General features: G+C 35.9%; 1 protein-coding gene across 1 annotated transcript; it reads right to left on the bottom strand.

The window, feature by feature from the left end:
* Nucleotides 1-30: 30 nt before the first annotated feature.
* LOC107022418 lies at nt 31-1888 on the bottom strand. Its single transcript, XM_015223032.2, has 3 exons — nt 542-1888; nt 126-497; nt 31-48 (listed from the first exon to the last, which is right to left on the bottom strand). Exons 1-3 carry the CDS (start codon nt 1730-1732, stop codon nt 31-33), a joined length of 1581 nt encoding a protein of 526 aa, XP_015078518.2. The 5' UTR covers nt 1733-1888.
* Between the last annotated feature and the right edge of the window lie 13377 nt (nt 1889-15265).

The raw sequence follows: 15265 nt of genomic DNA, 5'->3' as shown, positions 1-15265 counted from the left end.
GTAGAAACACGTATCGGCAAATCAAGAGACTCACACAATATATCCAGACTAGGAGCAAAATATGTCGACAGATAAGAATAAGTAGAGCCTGGATCAAATAATACAGTAGCTGGTCGATGACAAACCAGAATAATACCTGTGATAACAGCATCTGAGGCTTCAGCCTCTGGCCTACCTGGAAAAGCATAACAGTGAGAACGACCTCCATCAGATTGTGAACCTCCACGACCACCACCTCGACCAGAAGGAGAACCACCTCTACCTGAATGAGAACCACCTCTACCATTCTGTGCACCACCCCTAGCTGGAGGTTGTGCAGCCCTGGAAGTCGAAGCCTGAGAACCCTGATGTAAGCCACCACGTCTGGTCCTAGGGCAGTCTCTCACAAAGTGTCCCATATCACCACACTCAAAGCAACCCCTACGAGACGCAGGCTGATGAGAGGAACCTGAATGACCAGAATGCCCTCCACGAACTACAGGTCTAGAAGATGAACCCTGCGAAGTATGTACCGAGCTCGAAGAGTTATGCCCAACGTAACCAGCCTTAGACGCTGGTATAGCAGCTGAATGGGTCTGCTGGACTGAGGTTGATAACCTCTGCCCAAGTAACCCCGACTCCTAGGCGGAGCACCACCATAATCACCTGAATAACGAGTCCTCTTGCCCTCTCGCTGCTCAAATCCCTCACGTCGAATCATCTCCAACTCCTTAGCAGCATCTACCACTTTCTGGAATGGAACACCAGAAGCAGCAACCTGAGAAACTCCTAGACGAATTGGAATAATCAGCCCCTTAACAAACCTCCTCACTCTCTCAGCCTCTGTGGGAAGTATCATCGAAGCATGCCTAGCCAAGGCATGAAATTTACCCTCATACTCTGCAACTGACATACCATTTTGCTGCAAACCCTCAAACTCGGCCCTCTTGCGCTCCCTCTCACTGCGTGGAACAAATTTGGATAGAAATACCTGAGTAAACTCAGTCCAGGATAGTGGATGAGATCCAGCTGGCCTACTACTAATATAATCCCTCCACCACTGCTTAGCAGAGCCAGTCATCTGAAACGCTGTGTAGTCAACTCCATGAGACTCCACTAATCCAAGATTATGCAACCTCTCATGACAACTAACTATAAACTCATATGCATCCTCAGCTAAGTCACCAGTATAAGTAGGAGGATTCATTAGTCTGAACCTCCCAAACATCTTTTGCTCATCAATAGTCATAGAAGGCCTGTTCACCAAATGTGATGTCATATCTGGAAACTCCATACTATCCAAACGAGGAGCTACAGCGGCAGCTGGCTGAGTCCTGGGAGTCTGAGAATCTGGAGCAACTATCGGATCTGGAGTTTGACCTCCAACACGGGTCTGTGAGCCATCAGAAGTGACAGGCAAAGCTCCTGCCTGGGCCATCCCCTCTAGGATTCCTAACATACGAGCCAAGGTATCTTGAAGCACTGGGGGGACAATAGTACTGGTTGGAGCCTGAGCTGGCCCATCCCCCTCGACACGATCTTGCACATCCCCATGAATAACCTCTGCATCAGGAGGTACGGTCCTATCACGACCCTGGGTAGCTACTGGTACTTGACCATCCACAGGTGCTGCAATACGGCCCCTACCCCGACCTCGAGCTCGTCCCCTACCTCTACCTCGGATAGTGTTCCCAGAAGCAGGCGCAGGAATAGGATCCTGACCACCACTTGCCGATGTACGATTCCTCGCCATCTGAGAGAGAATGAGATATCAAGATTAGAATTTCTACAAGGTCAAGTGTGCACGATAATGAATAAAAGAACAGAATATTTCCTAAATGTCCTATAGCCTCTCGAAGATAGGTATGGACGTCTTCATACCGATCCGCAAGACTCTACTAGACATTGCTCTTGTACTCTTGAGACCGATGAACCTAGGGCTCTGATACCAAATGTGTCACGACCCAAATTTGCAAGTCGTGATGGCACCTATGTTCCCACCCAATAGGTAAGCCAACCCAACATATTAACCCAACTAAACCAACAAATGAGTAAAAAGACTAACACTTAGCAAGAATCTCCAACATTGAGTTCCTTATAAGTACGAAATGCGGAAGCTAAAATATATCACCCCAAGAATTGGTGTCTTAAGTACAAGAGCTTCTAAAATTCGATGCAAGTCTGAAACTAAATGACAAATCTAACATAAGGGATATCCTGTTTGAATACTAATAACAGAATAAATAAAAGATAGAGGGAGGTGTGGGCCACGGAACAGCCAAGCAGCTCACCACAACTCCAAGCCCGGACTCAATTTGCTCCACGAGATGTGCTTCTACTCGGAATCGAATCTGCACCACAAAGAGTGCAACAAGCGTAGTATGAGTACGAAACCACGTGTACCCAGTATGTCTCATTGACCGACAACGAAGAAGTAGTGACGGGAGTTTATACAAAAAGAATAAATTCGTAAATTATGTAAGTATATATATATATATATATATATGTATATTAAACTCACTATTTAGGTTTCATCAATAAAGGAAATCAAACATCAAGTATTTTCCAAATACCGAACAAAACACATAATCATCAAAATAAATGATGTGATGAAATGCAATGCGATATAACACCATGTAATGAATTGTCTCAGAATACCCAGTACACACTCAACCGTATCTACATGATACTCCTCGGAAATACATCGAGAGTTCATGACCCATGGGGGACTCGCGAGGTCCATATACCGACACGGACGATCTCCACGTGTCTGTGCGGACAATCTCAACGCACTATCATAATATCAAACAATTTTCGCACGGACGGTCTCCACGTGCCCAAATTACTATCTTAACCTCTCACCCTCCCCAGCACGGACGATCTCCACGTGCCCAACTTATACTTAGTCTCATGTCTATGCATGTGCACAATATTGTTTTAATAGAGGGGATGATGATGCATCTCAATCAATCAATATGAACATAATACATAACCACCTCAATTATCACAACTATACGGGTGAAATAAATAAAACACAATCACACAAGGAATTCAAGTCAATAATATATCAGCTAATGCCCATATGCTTTGGCATTCTCAAATTTCAATCCACATTCTATAATAGTAATTTTCCGTTTTATAACACCGGTACTCGTACCAATGCCCGTCACACCATTGATACGAGACCACCATCTTTCCCCCTTACCCCTTTGTCTATTTTCATTTTTAATATTTAATTAGGAAAACGTCCTTCAACAAGTCTAAAAAGTCTTAACATACCTTGAATTTCGAACACGTGCCACCAATCCTCACGATATTTCCTTTCCTTTTCGCAAAGTTTCCAAACGTTCCCAATCTACCAATTATGCAATATTGATAAGCAAATAAATCTATAGACATCCATAGAGTTATACCTCTATTTCGAACCTCAAAACTCATTCAACCTAATGATACCAAAACTAACATCCATGATAAATAATTAAATTCATAAATTTTAGTGTCCTCTAGTATGTCAAGTCTCATATTCCTAAATTTTTAGTTTAGAGTTGAGTCTTAATTCCACTAAATATTGTATCCTAATAGTGTTCATATAAATTAGGCTTACTAATTAATAGTGAGTGATAAGAATAGTAACAAAAATTTAAACGAAAATTAACAAAACTCTAAACTTCCACAACTACTATACCTTAGTTTCTTAATTTTTATTTATATTATTTATTTTTCCAGCCAACTCTTGCAAAGATAAATTAATAAACCTAACATTATCACATTAACATAATAAGTCAACAGAATTGTCTCCTATCCCAAGAGAAAACTTATTAGTGAAACAACAAGATAAGGTCCAGAACGTTACTACCCTTTCTTCTATTATTTTTTTTTTAAACCCTTTAAGTCACAATCAATTATCATTGGCCAACAATACCAGCACCCTACTGCCTCTATTTACATCCACCATCCACTTTAATTATATATTACTCTCACAATAAAGTATTCCACTATGTTTTCTTCCAACACAATTAAAATAATGCTAGCCTTTACATCATATATAGTCCATACATATTAATTAATGATGTCCGCTATTCCACAAGTATAAAATGGGTATACGAACTGTACCTTCTTGGTTCTTAATGTGGTGGTGCCGCACTACTGACTCCGTTCTTCCTTTTCCAAACAAATAAAATAATTTGGATCTCAAATGAGTAAATCCCACTAACTTCCTTTACTTATTATATGGGCCAAGGGTATGGAATGGATCTCAGGTTCGGCCTATTACTTTCTTATTAAATTAATTATACATATAAAAAAATAAATCAGATAACTAACTAAGTGTAGTCACCGAATTATTTCAAAGCTTCCAATTAAATTTAATGGAACGAGTCAAAATGGTCCTAGCTATCAAAACGACCTAGCGGGTCATTACATTTTCGCTCTCTTCCTTGTATCTTCTTGGGTTATAGTTCAAAGCATAAAGGTTATCTGTGTCACTATCCACCCTCTAATCGAATGTATATTGCTCGTCATGTGACATTCGACGAAGAGAAATTTCCTTATCCTTATTACAAAACTACTGCCCCTTCCTCTAATGACAATTCACCACCCTCCCCCTTAACTTTCGTATAGTCGATTCCAACTTTGTTCCCTCCGTTGTTTCCGCACCTTCACTGGAAGATCCTTCACTGTCATCCTCACTGTCCACTCAATCCATACCAATATCGCTTCCTTCTATATCTTCTGATACAACCTCTTCACCACAAAGTTCATGCCCAACCACCATCATATCCTCCACTTAAAGTTCTTATTAGAATGCTCCCACATATTTTCAGCTACCTCTTCCAATCATTTTGACCACAAGAGCTCAAAAAAATTCCCTCAAGCCTAAAGCACTCACTCTCGCCATTCGATCCTAATTTCATCCTCCTTGGCCAGTGAACCAAAAACATATAAGCAAGCTGCATAATCTCCTGATTAATTGTGAACCATGGAAGCTGAATATCAAGCATTATTCATAATCGCACATGGAAACTCTCTCCTTTCCTCCTAATGCAAATGTGGTGGGTTGTAAATGGGTGTACCACATTAAGCGTCGTGAAGATGGGTCGATTGGAAGGTACAAAGCTCGTTTGGTTGCCAAAGGTTTTCATCAGGCAGAAGGAGTTGATTTCCATGTTACATTCAGCCCAGTTGTCAAACCTTCAACAATCAGACTTGTATTATCTTATGCAGTATCCAAGATTGGTGTCTTAAGCAATTAGATGTTAATAATGCATTCCTTAATGGTGAACTTTCGGAGGTTGTTTATGCCTCAACCACCAGGCTTACTGATAAGTCTCACCCATATTTTGTGTGTCGCTTGTCAAAGGCTTTACACCGTCTAAAGCAAGCTTCTCGCGCCTGGTATCTCAAGCTCAAATTATTTCTCCTATCGCATGACTATACTTGTTGTTACTCTGATTCATCCTTGTTTGTCCATCATACTCCTTCCTCTACTACATACCTCTTGGTTTATGTGGACGACATCATCATAAAGGGTAGTGATCCCTCTTATATCTCCTACTTCACCAAACCCTTTGATCTTCAGTTCTCTCTAAAAGACTTTGGTGATCTCTCATTTTTCTTGTGTATTGAAGTTGCTCGTGTGAGATCTGGTTTGCATCTTTCTCAAGCTAGCTTCATTCGAGACTTACTCTCTCGAACAAAAATGACAGATTGTAAGCCTTCTCCTTCTCCAGTAGATAGTGTTGACATCCTCGTGAAAGGGCGCAACACAGTGGTGACTTCATTAAAAAAAAGTAATTAGTTAAATCAGTTTTTAAAAGAATAAAAAGAAATTTTAAAAGAGAAGGGAACTTAAAAGGGGTTGAAAAGGGTTTGAATTGAGTCGCCACCTAAGTTTTAGAAAAATTAGGAAAGCTATTAATTAATGGACTTAAAATAAAGTCTACGAAATCAATTGATCTGATAAGAGGTTCAAGTTATTTCGAAGGGAAGGGGTTAGACATTCTTCGAAATTCATAAATGTGGGTTCCATCTGAATTCATTTTTCAAATTGAGAAGGGGAATTAAATAATGTACAAGTATAATAAACATGTAATATACACAAGTAATAAAATAAGATAATACAAGAAATGGCTTAAAGTTTGTTTAACGTCAATATATACAAAATGAATAAAGAGTATAATTCAAACTTAATTCGAATAGCTTCAGTGGGAAGCAACTACGAGTACCTGTAAAGACACTTAGTAAAAGTGTTAGTAATAAATAAATATGAGTAAAAATAAATGAATCAAACTATAACTTAAAAATAAAAAATCCAGTCTTATTAACATGGGAGACCTTAGAAATCGACAGTGATTTCTTCATCGTCCATTTTTAACAAACAAGATTATGAACTTAGATTAAATTTATGTCTTTTAGCATTGAGGGAACCTCCAAAATCGACGAAGAGATTTTCTCATTTTCAACTTTTAACATATATGAACCTAAACATAGTGGAAATTATCAGAAACAATACTTAAACAGAAGATGGCAAAACAATCCAAACTAATTCCTTAAAAATTAATGATGATGAAGCAATAAATAGACAAATGTACAAAATAAAATATAAAACAAAATTCACAAATGCGCTAAACTACCAACAGTCTTTTAACTCAAAACAAATCAATAAAATTACATCAAGACAACAAACAACGATAAAGATAAACCTAATCAATAAGAAATTAGTCAAAATACAACATAATAGAAATCAATAATCAATGAGAAAAAATAATAAAGAACAAAATCAATACTAGGCTACCGAAAACTCGTAAAAACACCCAATTTTAGAAAGAAAGAAAAAACAAATTAAAACAGAGAGCGGCGAAAGAGCTTAGCCATTATCGAAACTTCCCTCCAAAAGAAGTAATAAAATAGTGGAAACATTAAAATAAAATTCAAATTGATCAACTAACAACAACAAACATAATATCTAACAAAATAATAACACCTGAAAACTAAAATTCATCTCAAACAAATAGAAAAATGTGAAAAAGGAAAGAAGGGTCACCGGAAATGAAGATTTCCCAGCTGGATATCTCGCGATGGTTTGTAGTTGATGTCCGAAGGATCTTGCTTGTTACTACTATTTTGTCACAGTGACAAGGGTCCTGCAATGATATGGTGGTGGAACGGTGAGATTCTGGTAGTGGTGAGTTTTTCGGGTGGAGTTTGGTTGTTGTTGTTGGGTTCTTCCCGGCGGAAAACAGTGGAGGGTGGTTTGGCGTGAAAAGGGTGGCTGTTTGCTAGAGAAAATAGGAGAAAACAAATGGGGTTTTTGTGGTGGACTGCCCCAATTTCGGTGGAACTTCGACGACTTACCGGAAAATAATGAACAATGAAAAAGAATTTTTTGAATTCTAAAAATCTGGAAATTATCCTTTATTTTATCCACCATTTCTGAACCTAGTGAGTCAACTATTCTATATATAGGAAATTGTTAAAAATACGCTTAAATTATGGGTCTGAAATTGTGATCCAAAAATCTTTGATTGATAAAATATCTGTGTATGCAAATTGTATTCGTATTTAAATGAATTTTTAGACAGTATAAAATATCAAAATGAATATTACCAAATATAACAAAGAAAATAAATATGAATGAATATAATGAATGTAACCAGTGACATGCAAGAAATGTCATTTAACAGAAAAAAATGAATAAATATTTGAACATCTGGCTGCGATAAAATAATATAAACATTACTAATCGATAAAAATCTTAATATTTTTAAAAAAAGAGGATAATTATCAACAAATTGCAGTAAAATGTCAAAACAAGTATTTTGGACTATTTAAAAATAAAATACTCAAAAGATATTAATTTTAGAACTATCAGACCAAAATTTGGTGTCAACGGATAGCATATTTCAATTATCCAAACATGGTGAAACCTTTGATGATCCATAATTATATAGGAGTATTGTTGAAGCTCTTCAATATGCGACTATCACACGACCAGAGATCTCTTTTTCGGTGAGTCATGTTTGTCAAAATATGCATAATCCTACCTTGAATCATTGGAAAGTTGTGAGACAAATTCTTCATTATCTCAAAGGCTCTCTTACACATGGAATAACCATCACGCCATTCACTTCCTCTATAATAAATCTTTACTGTGATGCCGGGTGGGCTGCTGATCTTGATGATCATCGTTCTCATGATGGACTTGTTGTATATTGTGGTCCTAATCTAATCAGTTGGTCCTCGCGAAAACAAAAGGTAGTAGCTAGGTCTAGCATTGAAGCTGAATATCGTGCCATTGCATTTGCAGGATCAGAAGTATCTTGGATAACTAGTTTGCTTAAAGAACTTCGATTGCCCTGGACATGTCCTCCCATGATATTCTATGGAAACATCAGTGCTATTTATCTCACTGCCAATCCTGTCTTTCATCAAAGGTCAAAGCATATTGAAATTGACTATCATTTGTTCGAGAGAAGGTTGCTGGTGGAGAATTTTGTGTTCAATACATTTCTCCACTAATCAAATTGTTGATGTATTAACTATAGCTCTAAGCTCCTCTCGATTTTCTCATCTACGGTCCTAGCTCACTGTCTCCAAACCCGACATGCGCTTGCCGGGGGTGTTAGATGATAACGAATCCTAATCTAAAAATAAATTATGTTATTCGTGCCATTAAAATGAATTTACAAAAATTATAATCTTCTAACGATTCTTGAAGTAGTAATGTGAGTATAACTATTATGAATTTTTCTCGTGGATAGCAAGTGTTAGGACCAAAATAAACAGGTGTAAATGCGGAAGCTAGCAAAGCAAACCTCGAAAGACCACGAGTAAGAAGACAACGAGAAACATACCAAAAGACACAAAGATTTAACGTGGTTCGGTCAATCGACCTACGTCCACAAAGGAGATGAGCAATCCACTATAAATATGAGAGTACAAAATACAGAGGGAAACAACCTCAACCAATTCACTCGGAATACATGGGAGGTTCACACAAGTGATAACGTATCAAGCTTGTGACCCACAAATTCTCCCTCTAACCACAACTCTCAAATCCCTTAAGACTACATTGTGAATGCTAATTAAGTTAGAAGGAACATTCCTCTATTTATAGAGTCCTAAACCTTTTCCTACATGAAAAGGATTAGTCAATCCAAAACCTTTTCCTAAAAGGAAAACCTATTTATGGTAAGAAATTTAGGGCAAATAAAACCCAACAAATCTCCCCCTTGGCCTGAATTTCTGACAAAATAAATTTGTCCACCTTCTTCACTTAATCTTCAACAACTTGCTTCTCCTCTCCATAATCTCCTTTGCAAAATTTATGTCTCAACACAGAGAACCTCTCTGAAACAATTTCTCCAACAAAATCTTCATTACTGTCAAAAAGGTTGCGGCTAGAACTACACCCGTCAAGATGAACACCTCTTTCTAACCTGGTTCAATAATCGATTATCGAATCTGACTTCATCATTAAATCTGGCTCTGATACCACTTGTTAGGACCGAAAATAAGCAGGTGTAAACGCGGAAGCTAGCAAAGCAAACCTCAAAAGACCACGAGTAAGAAGACAACGAGAAACATACCAAAAGACACAAAGATTTAACGTGGTTCGGTCAATCGACCTACGTCCACAAAGGAGATGAGCAATCCACTATAAATATGAGAGTACAAAATACAGAGAGAAACAACCTCAACCAATTCACTTGGAATACATGGGAGGTTCACACAAGTGATAACGTATCAAGCTTGTGACCCATAAATTCTCCCCCTAACCAAAACTCTCAAAGCCCTTAAGACTACATTGTGAATGCTGATTAAGTTAGAAGGAACATGCCTCTATTTATAGAGTCTTAAACCTTTTCCTACAAGAAAAGGATTAGTCAATCCAAAACCTTTTCCTACAAGGAAAACCTATTTATGGTAAGAAATTTAGGGCAAATAAAACCCAACAAATCTCCCCCTTGGCCTGAATTTCTGACAAAATAAATTTGTCCACCTTCTTCACTTAATCTTCAACAACTTGCTTCTCCTCTCCATAATCTCCTTTGCAAAATTTATGTCTCAACACAGAGAACCTCTCTGAAACAATTTCTCCAACAAAATCTTCATTACTGTCAAAAAGGTTGCGGCTAGAACTACACCCGTCAAGATGAACACCTCCTTCTAACCTGGTTCAATCATCGATTATCGAACCACTAAACCTGACTCCATCATTGAATCTGGCTCTGATACCACTTGTTAGGACCGAAAATAAGCAGGTGTAAACGCGGAAGCTAGCAAAGCAAACCTCGAAAGACCACGAGTAAGAAGACAACGAGAAATATACCAAAAGACACAAAGATTTAACGTGGTTCGGTCAATCGACCTACGTCCACAAAGGAGATGAGCAATCCACTATAAATATGAGAGTACAAAATACTGAGAGAAACAACCTCAACCAATTCACTCGGAATACATGGGAGGTTCATACAAGTGATAGCGTGTCAAGCTTGTGACCCATAAATTATCCCCCTAACCAAAACTTTCAAAGTCATTAAGACTACATTGTGAATGCTGATTAAGTTAGAAGGAACATTTCTCTATTTATAGAGTCCTAAACCTTTTCCTACCAAAAAAAGGATTAGTCAATCCAAAACTTCTTCTAAAAGGAAAACCTATTTATGGTAAGAAATTTAGAGCAAATAAAATCCAACACCAAGGTGGTGAGCAGAAGGTGGATACAAAGGTGGACGAACAAAAGATGGATACTCAGGTGGTTTTAGGAGTAAATTTTGTTGATTAGTCGCGGAAGAATCAGAAATATAAGGCAATCACATGCTTCATTAGGTGAAGAGAAGATCAATGAGCTATTAAAATATGATAATTCTGATATATATGATACTGGTGACACATTATTGGAGAAGAGTCAAACACAACATCAACCAAAACCACAAAAAGAATCTAGTTTTGTTATAGATAGTATGTCTTTGAAGGATACATTGGATATCATGCTCTATCCATTTACAAGATATGATGCTTTAAAGAATTGGTACTAACCGGACAGTTTCAAATAATTTTGAAATTACATCTGGAGTTTTGAGCTGCTTCTTAGGATGTTTCTTATAGTTTATGTAAATTTTATCTATATGTCCAACATCAATGTTCAATTTATAATTTTTACAAAGAAATTATTTATTATAAGCTTAATCACTTGTTAAAAAAGTTCATGGAGTCCCGAAATTTTTCTGACCATCTAAACTAAATCTACATTCATATATTGGTATAGTTGACGGATCAAGTTCCAAATAGAAAGACACATGCTATAATATATACGTGTTTGTCAGGGGCGGACTCAGTAAGTGAGTTTCGGGTGCTCGAGCACCTATTGACTCTAAATTTTTTGTATATATATATATATAAAATATAACAAATCTGTACTTAAAAATTAAATGAGCACCCATAGTATGAAAGCAGTCATGGGCGCGCATGTTTACACATGGAAACCATAGGCCCGCAAAGCACACTGATAGGGTTCAAATCCTACCCGCCCCATTATTTTTTTTCTTTTCTTTTTGCAGCGAATTTTACACCTTTTTTTTCTTTTCTTATTTAATTTTTTTCCCTTTTTCTATTTTTCTATCTAATTAAGGACTTCTTTTTTAAACTTTTTTTTTTCTTACAGTTTTTCCTTCTTTTCTTTGTGCAGCGAATTTTGCACCTTTTTTTCTTTTCTTTTTTAATTTTTTTCCTTTTTCTATCAGGGCTTTTTTTCCTTTTTGTTTTCTTACACTTTTTCCTTTTCCTAATTAAGGGCTTTTTTTTCTTTTTGTTTTCTTACACTTTTTCCTTTTCCTAATTAAGGGCTTTTTTTTATTGAAGAGTTTCAGTTAGTATAGTTTATACTAAGGCTGGCAAACGGACCGGTTTTTGGCCGGTCCGGTCCGGTTCCAATCCGGTTCCCGTACCGGTCCGTCCGGTACCGGTTGAACCGGTAAGGAACCGGTCTTTTAGTATACAGGACCGGGTACCGGACCGGTTCCTGGTTTTTTATCCGGTTGAACCGGTTCGGTAAGAACCGGTTCCGGTCCGGTCCAATCCGGTAAGGACCGGTTTAGCCGGATTTTTTATTTTTTTTTTTATATATTTTTAATATTACCGTTTTATTACCGTTGGGCCCTTCTAGCCGTTGGGCTGGGGCCCAAAACGGTCAAATATGACCCCCCACCCCCTTCTAACCCATTTACACTATAAATATACCATTTTTTTCAATTTTAAATCACAAATTCAATACTTATACATTCTTATACAATCTCTCAAAGTCTCAAACTCTCAATTATAAATCTCTCATAAATTATTAATTATTATATTGTGATATTGAGTTGAAGTTTGAATTTCGGAAGCTACAATCGGCATCTATCAAATCCGGCTTTCGTTATACGTCTACATTTACGTAGACGTTTGGTACATTCGTTCCAACTATTAACTTTAATTGTTATTTGTTTATTAATTTAGTTGTTTTATCTCTTTTATTATATTATTTTGCTTGTTTTTCTCTTAATATTTAATTGTTTTAAATTTTAACATGAATTCGGAAAGAAATAGTGGTAAAAGACCAATGTCGGAATTAAAAAATAAAAAGGGAGGAATAAATAGTTCTTGTTCTAAAAATTTGCCACCTAGATATTTAGTTAATACTAATGATTATACTTGTGTTAATGAAACTTTTTTTACGTCACCAAGACCTATTGAATTTAATTCTGAAAATGAAGTAGATCATGAGTCTTTAAATAGACATTATACTAATTTTGAAGAAGAATTAGAAGAAGAAGTAGAAATAAATGAGGAAGATGAAGAGACCCCTACCCCGACTAGTCCGGTTACCGAAGTCCCTTCTTTACCTACTTTTTCAAATGTCGCCGCCGTACGTGTTAAAAGATCGTTAGTATGGAAATTTTTGATACAAAATGAGGAGAAAACTACTGTTACGTGCACTAAATGTAAATTGATAATGAAACATGTAACTACGGGTACGCAAGGGGGAACGGGACGACTAAGAACACATTTACGAAAGTGTAATAAAGAATTTGCTCGCCTAGATGATATAGAAAGAGCTAATAGAAATGGAACACCCATACCCGAAAGTTCTATGGGTGTTGGAGGTTCTAATATGGTTCAAAGTGTATTAAATACGTCTAACCCGGCTAGTCGAAGCACACACCGCACATATAGTAAAGAAAAAGATCGTAGAGAATTAGCTAAAATGGTTGCTGTTTGTGGTTTACCTTTTTCATTTCCTTCTCATCCTGGTTTTGTTCATTATATTCGAGAATTATATAACCCAGATTATGAAGGTATTCCAAGAAATACAATTAAAAGTGATCTTTTTAAATATCAAAAAGAATATTCTCATTTTCTTTGTTGTTTATTTGCTTATTATGATGGTAGGTTATCTATTACTTCTGATATGGGACGTAGTCCTAATGGTAACGATTATTTTACACTTACTGTCCATTGGATTGACCATGAATGGAACATGCAAAAACGAATATTAGCGTATAAATATGTTGAAGAAAATAAAACCGGTTCTTATATAGCATCAAAAGTAGGCTCTATTTTACAATATTATGGAATATGTGATAAAATAATGAGTGTCGCTTTAGATAATGCTTCTAATAATTTAAGTGCCGTTGATTATTTAAAAATTAGACTTTGTCCAATTGATAATAGTTGTTTTCATATTAAGTGTGCCGCACATGTTTATAATTTAATAGTAAAAGATGGTATTTCTCAATTTGGAGTTTCTTGTGAAAAAATTAGACTTGCTTGTAATTGGATTTTTAAAGCTAAAGTAAAAGCTAGAATTACTGAATTTAAAAATCGTTGTAATGAATGTGGACTTGCATATAGAAAAATTCCAAAAGAAATATGCACTAGATGGAATTCTTTATTTGAAATGCTTCAAGTTGCTTATGTTTATCAAGAACCGCTACAATTAGTTTTTAATGCTCATAATGCGGATCCGAATTTAAGAATTGGCTTTGAAGATTGGCAAAATGTTGAAGAACTGATTGATTTTTTAAAAGTTTTTTATAAAGCAACAAATGAATGTTCTGGTCAATACTATCCTACTATTTCTTCTGTTTTAGTAAACATTTGTGCTATTTCAATTGAATTTGCTAAATATAAAGGAAAAGAACATTTTAAAGATTCAGTTGCTTTTATGATTGAAAAATTCAAAAAATATTTTTTCCCTATTCCTCAAATCTATTTGACTGCTACTACTTTCAACCCAAATTATAAATTAAGAGGTGTTCAAAGAATGGTTGAAAAGATTTATAAAAATTTAGAAATTAAAGATGATGAAACTCCTAGTGTTGAACAATGTAAAAGTAGCATTTATACAAAAGTTAAAGATTTATATAATGCATATAAAGTTATGGAAAAAAATATTCCAATAGTTGAACCTTCATCTTCTAAGCCTAAAAGTGATGATACAGATGACATGATGGATGAATATCTTGAGCTTGAAAGTGATGATGAAACTAATAATGATTTTGATTTATATTTCAACCAGGCACGGGAAAAGATTAGGCGTGACGAAGGAGAACTTCAACCTCGAATATTAAATTGGTGGAAGAATCGTGAAAAACAATTTCCGACACTTTCTAGGATTGTTCGAGATGTGCTAGCGATTCAAGCATCATCGGTCGCTTCGGAGCAAGCCTTTAGTGCAGCGAGATTTATGATTGGAGATCATCGATATTCATTAGCAAAGGACAGTTTGGAAATATCGGTGTTGTTTCGAGATTGGGTCAATGCCGAAAGAAGAAACACCGGACTACCACTATTAAGTAGCCATATAGAAGACCAAATAGATGAAATATTTGGTGAGAATAGTGATGATGGCATGGAAGCAATGGACGAAGAACGACAAATGCCAATTCCAAAAAATCTTTCTTTTCAAATGATACAAAATTTACAAAAAGAATTTAGAAAAAATTGGAATTGTTAGTATAATAATTACTAATTTACTATTCAATTCCTCCTAAATTATGTACTCTTATTCTCTTTCTAATATTTGTATTGTATAATTTATTTATTTGAATAAATATACGGCTATTCGCCTTGATTTTTTTCTTTTATAATAGTCTCTTCTATTTAATTCATGTCTTTTTATAAATTTAATTTTTAATTATTTTAATAAAAGTTTATATTAAAACTTTAAATTCAATATAAACTTTAAAGTTTAAATGTAATTTCAAACTTTAAATTCAATATAAAGTTTAAAAAACTTTAAATTCAA

Source organism: Solanum pennellii, chromosome 6 (genome assembly GCF_001406875.1).
Source record: "Solanum pennellii chromosome 6, SPENNV200".
Taxonomy (NCBI): Eukaryota; Viridiplantae; Streptophyta; class Magnoliopsida; order Solanales; family Solanaceae; genus Solanum; species Solanum pennellii.
This window is presented reverse-complemented; position numbering and strand designations above follow the sequence as displayed.

What these genes read in the sequence shown, in the direction of transcription:
- LOC107022418 (XM_015223032.2), bottom strand. Translation starts at nt 1,732, where the DNA reads ATGGCGAGGAATCGTACATCGGCAAGTGGTGGTCAGGATCCTATTCCT. An exon ending in TATACCAGCGTCTAAGGCTG is followed by an intron (nt 498 to 541) that starts GTTACGTTGGGC and finishes CATACTTCGCAG; the next exon opens with GGTTCATCTTCTAGACCTGT.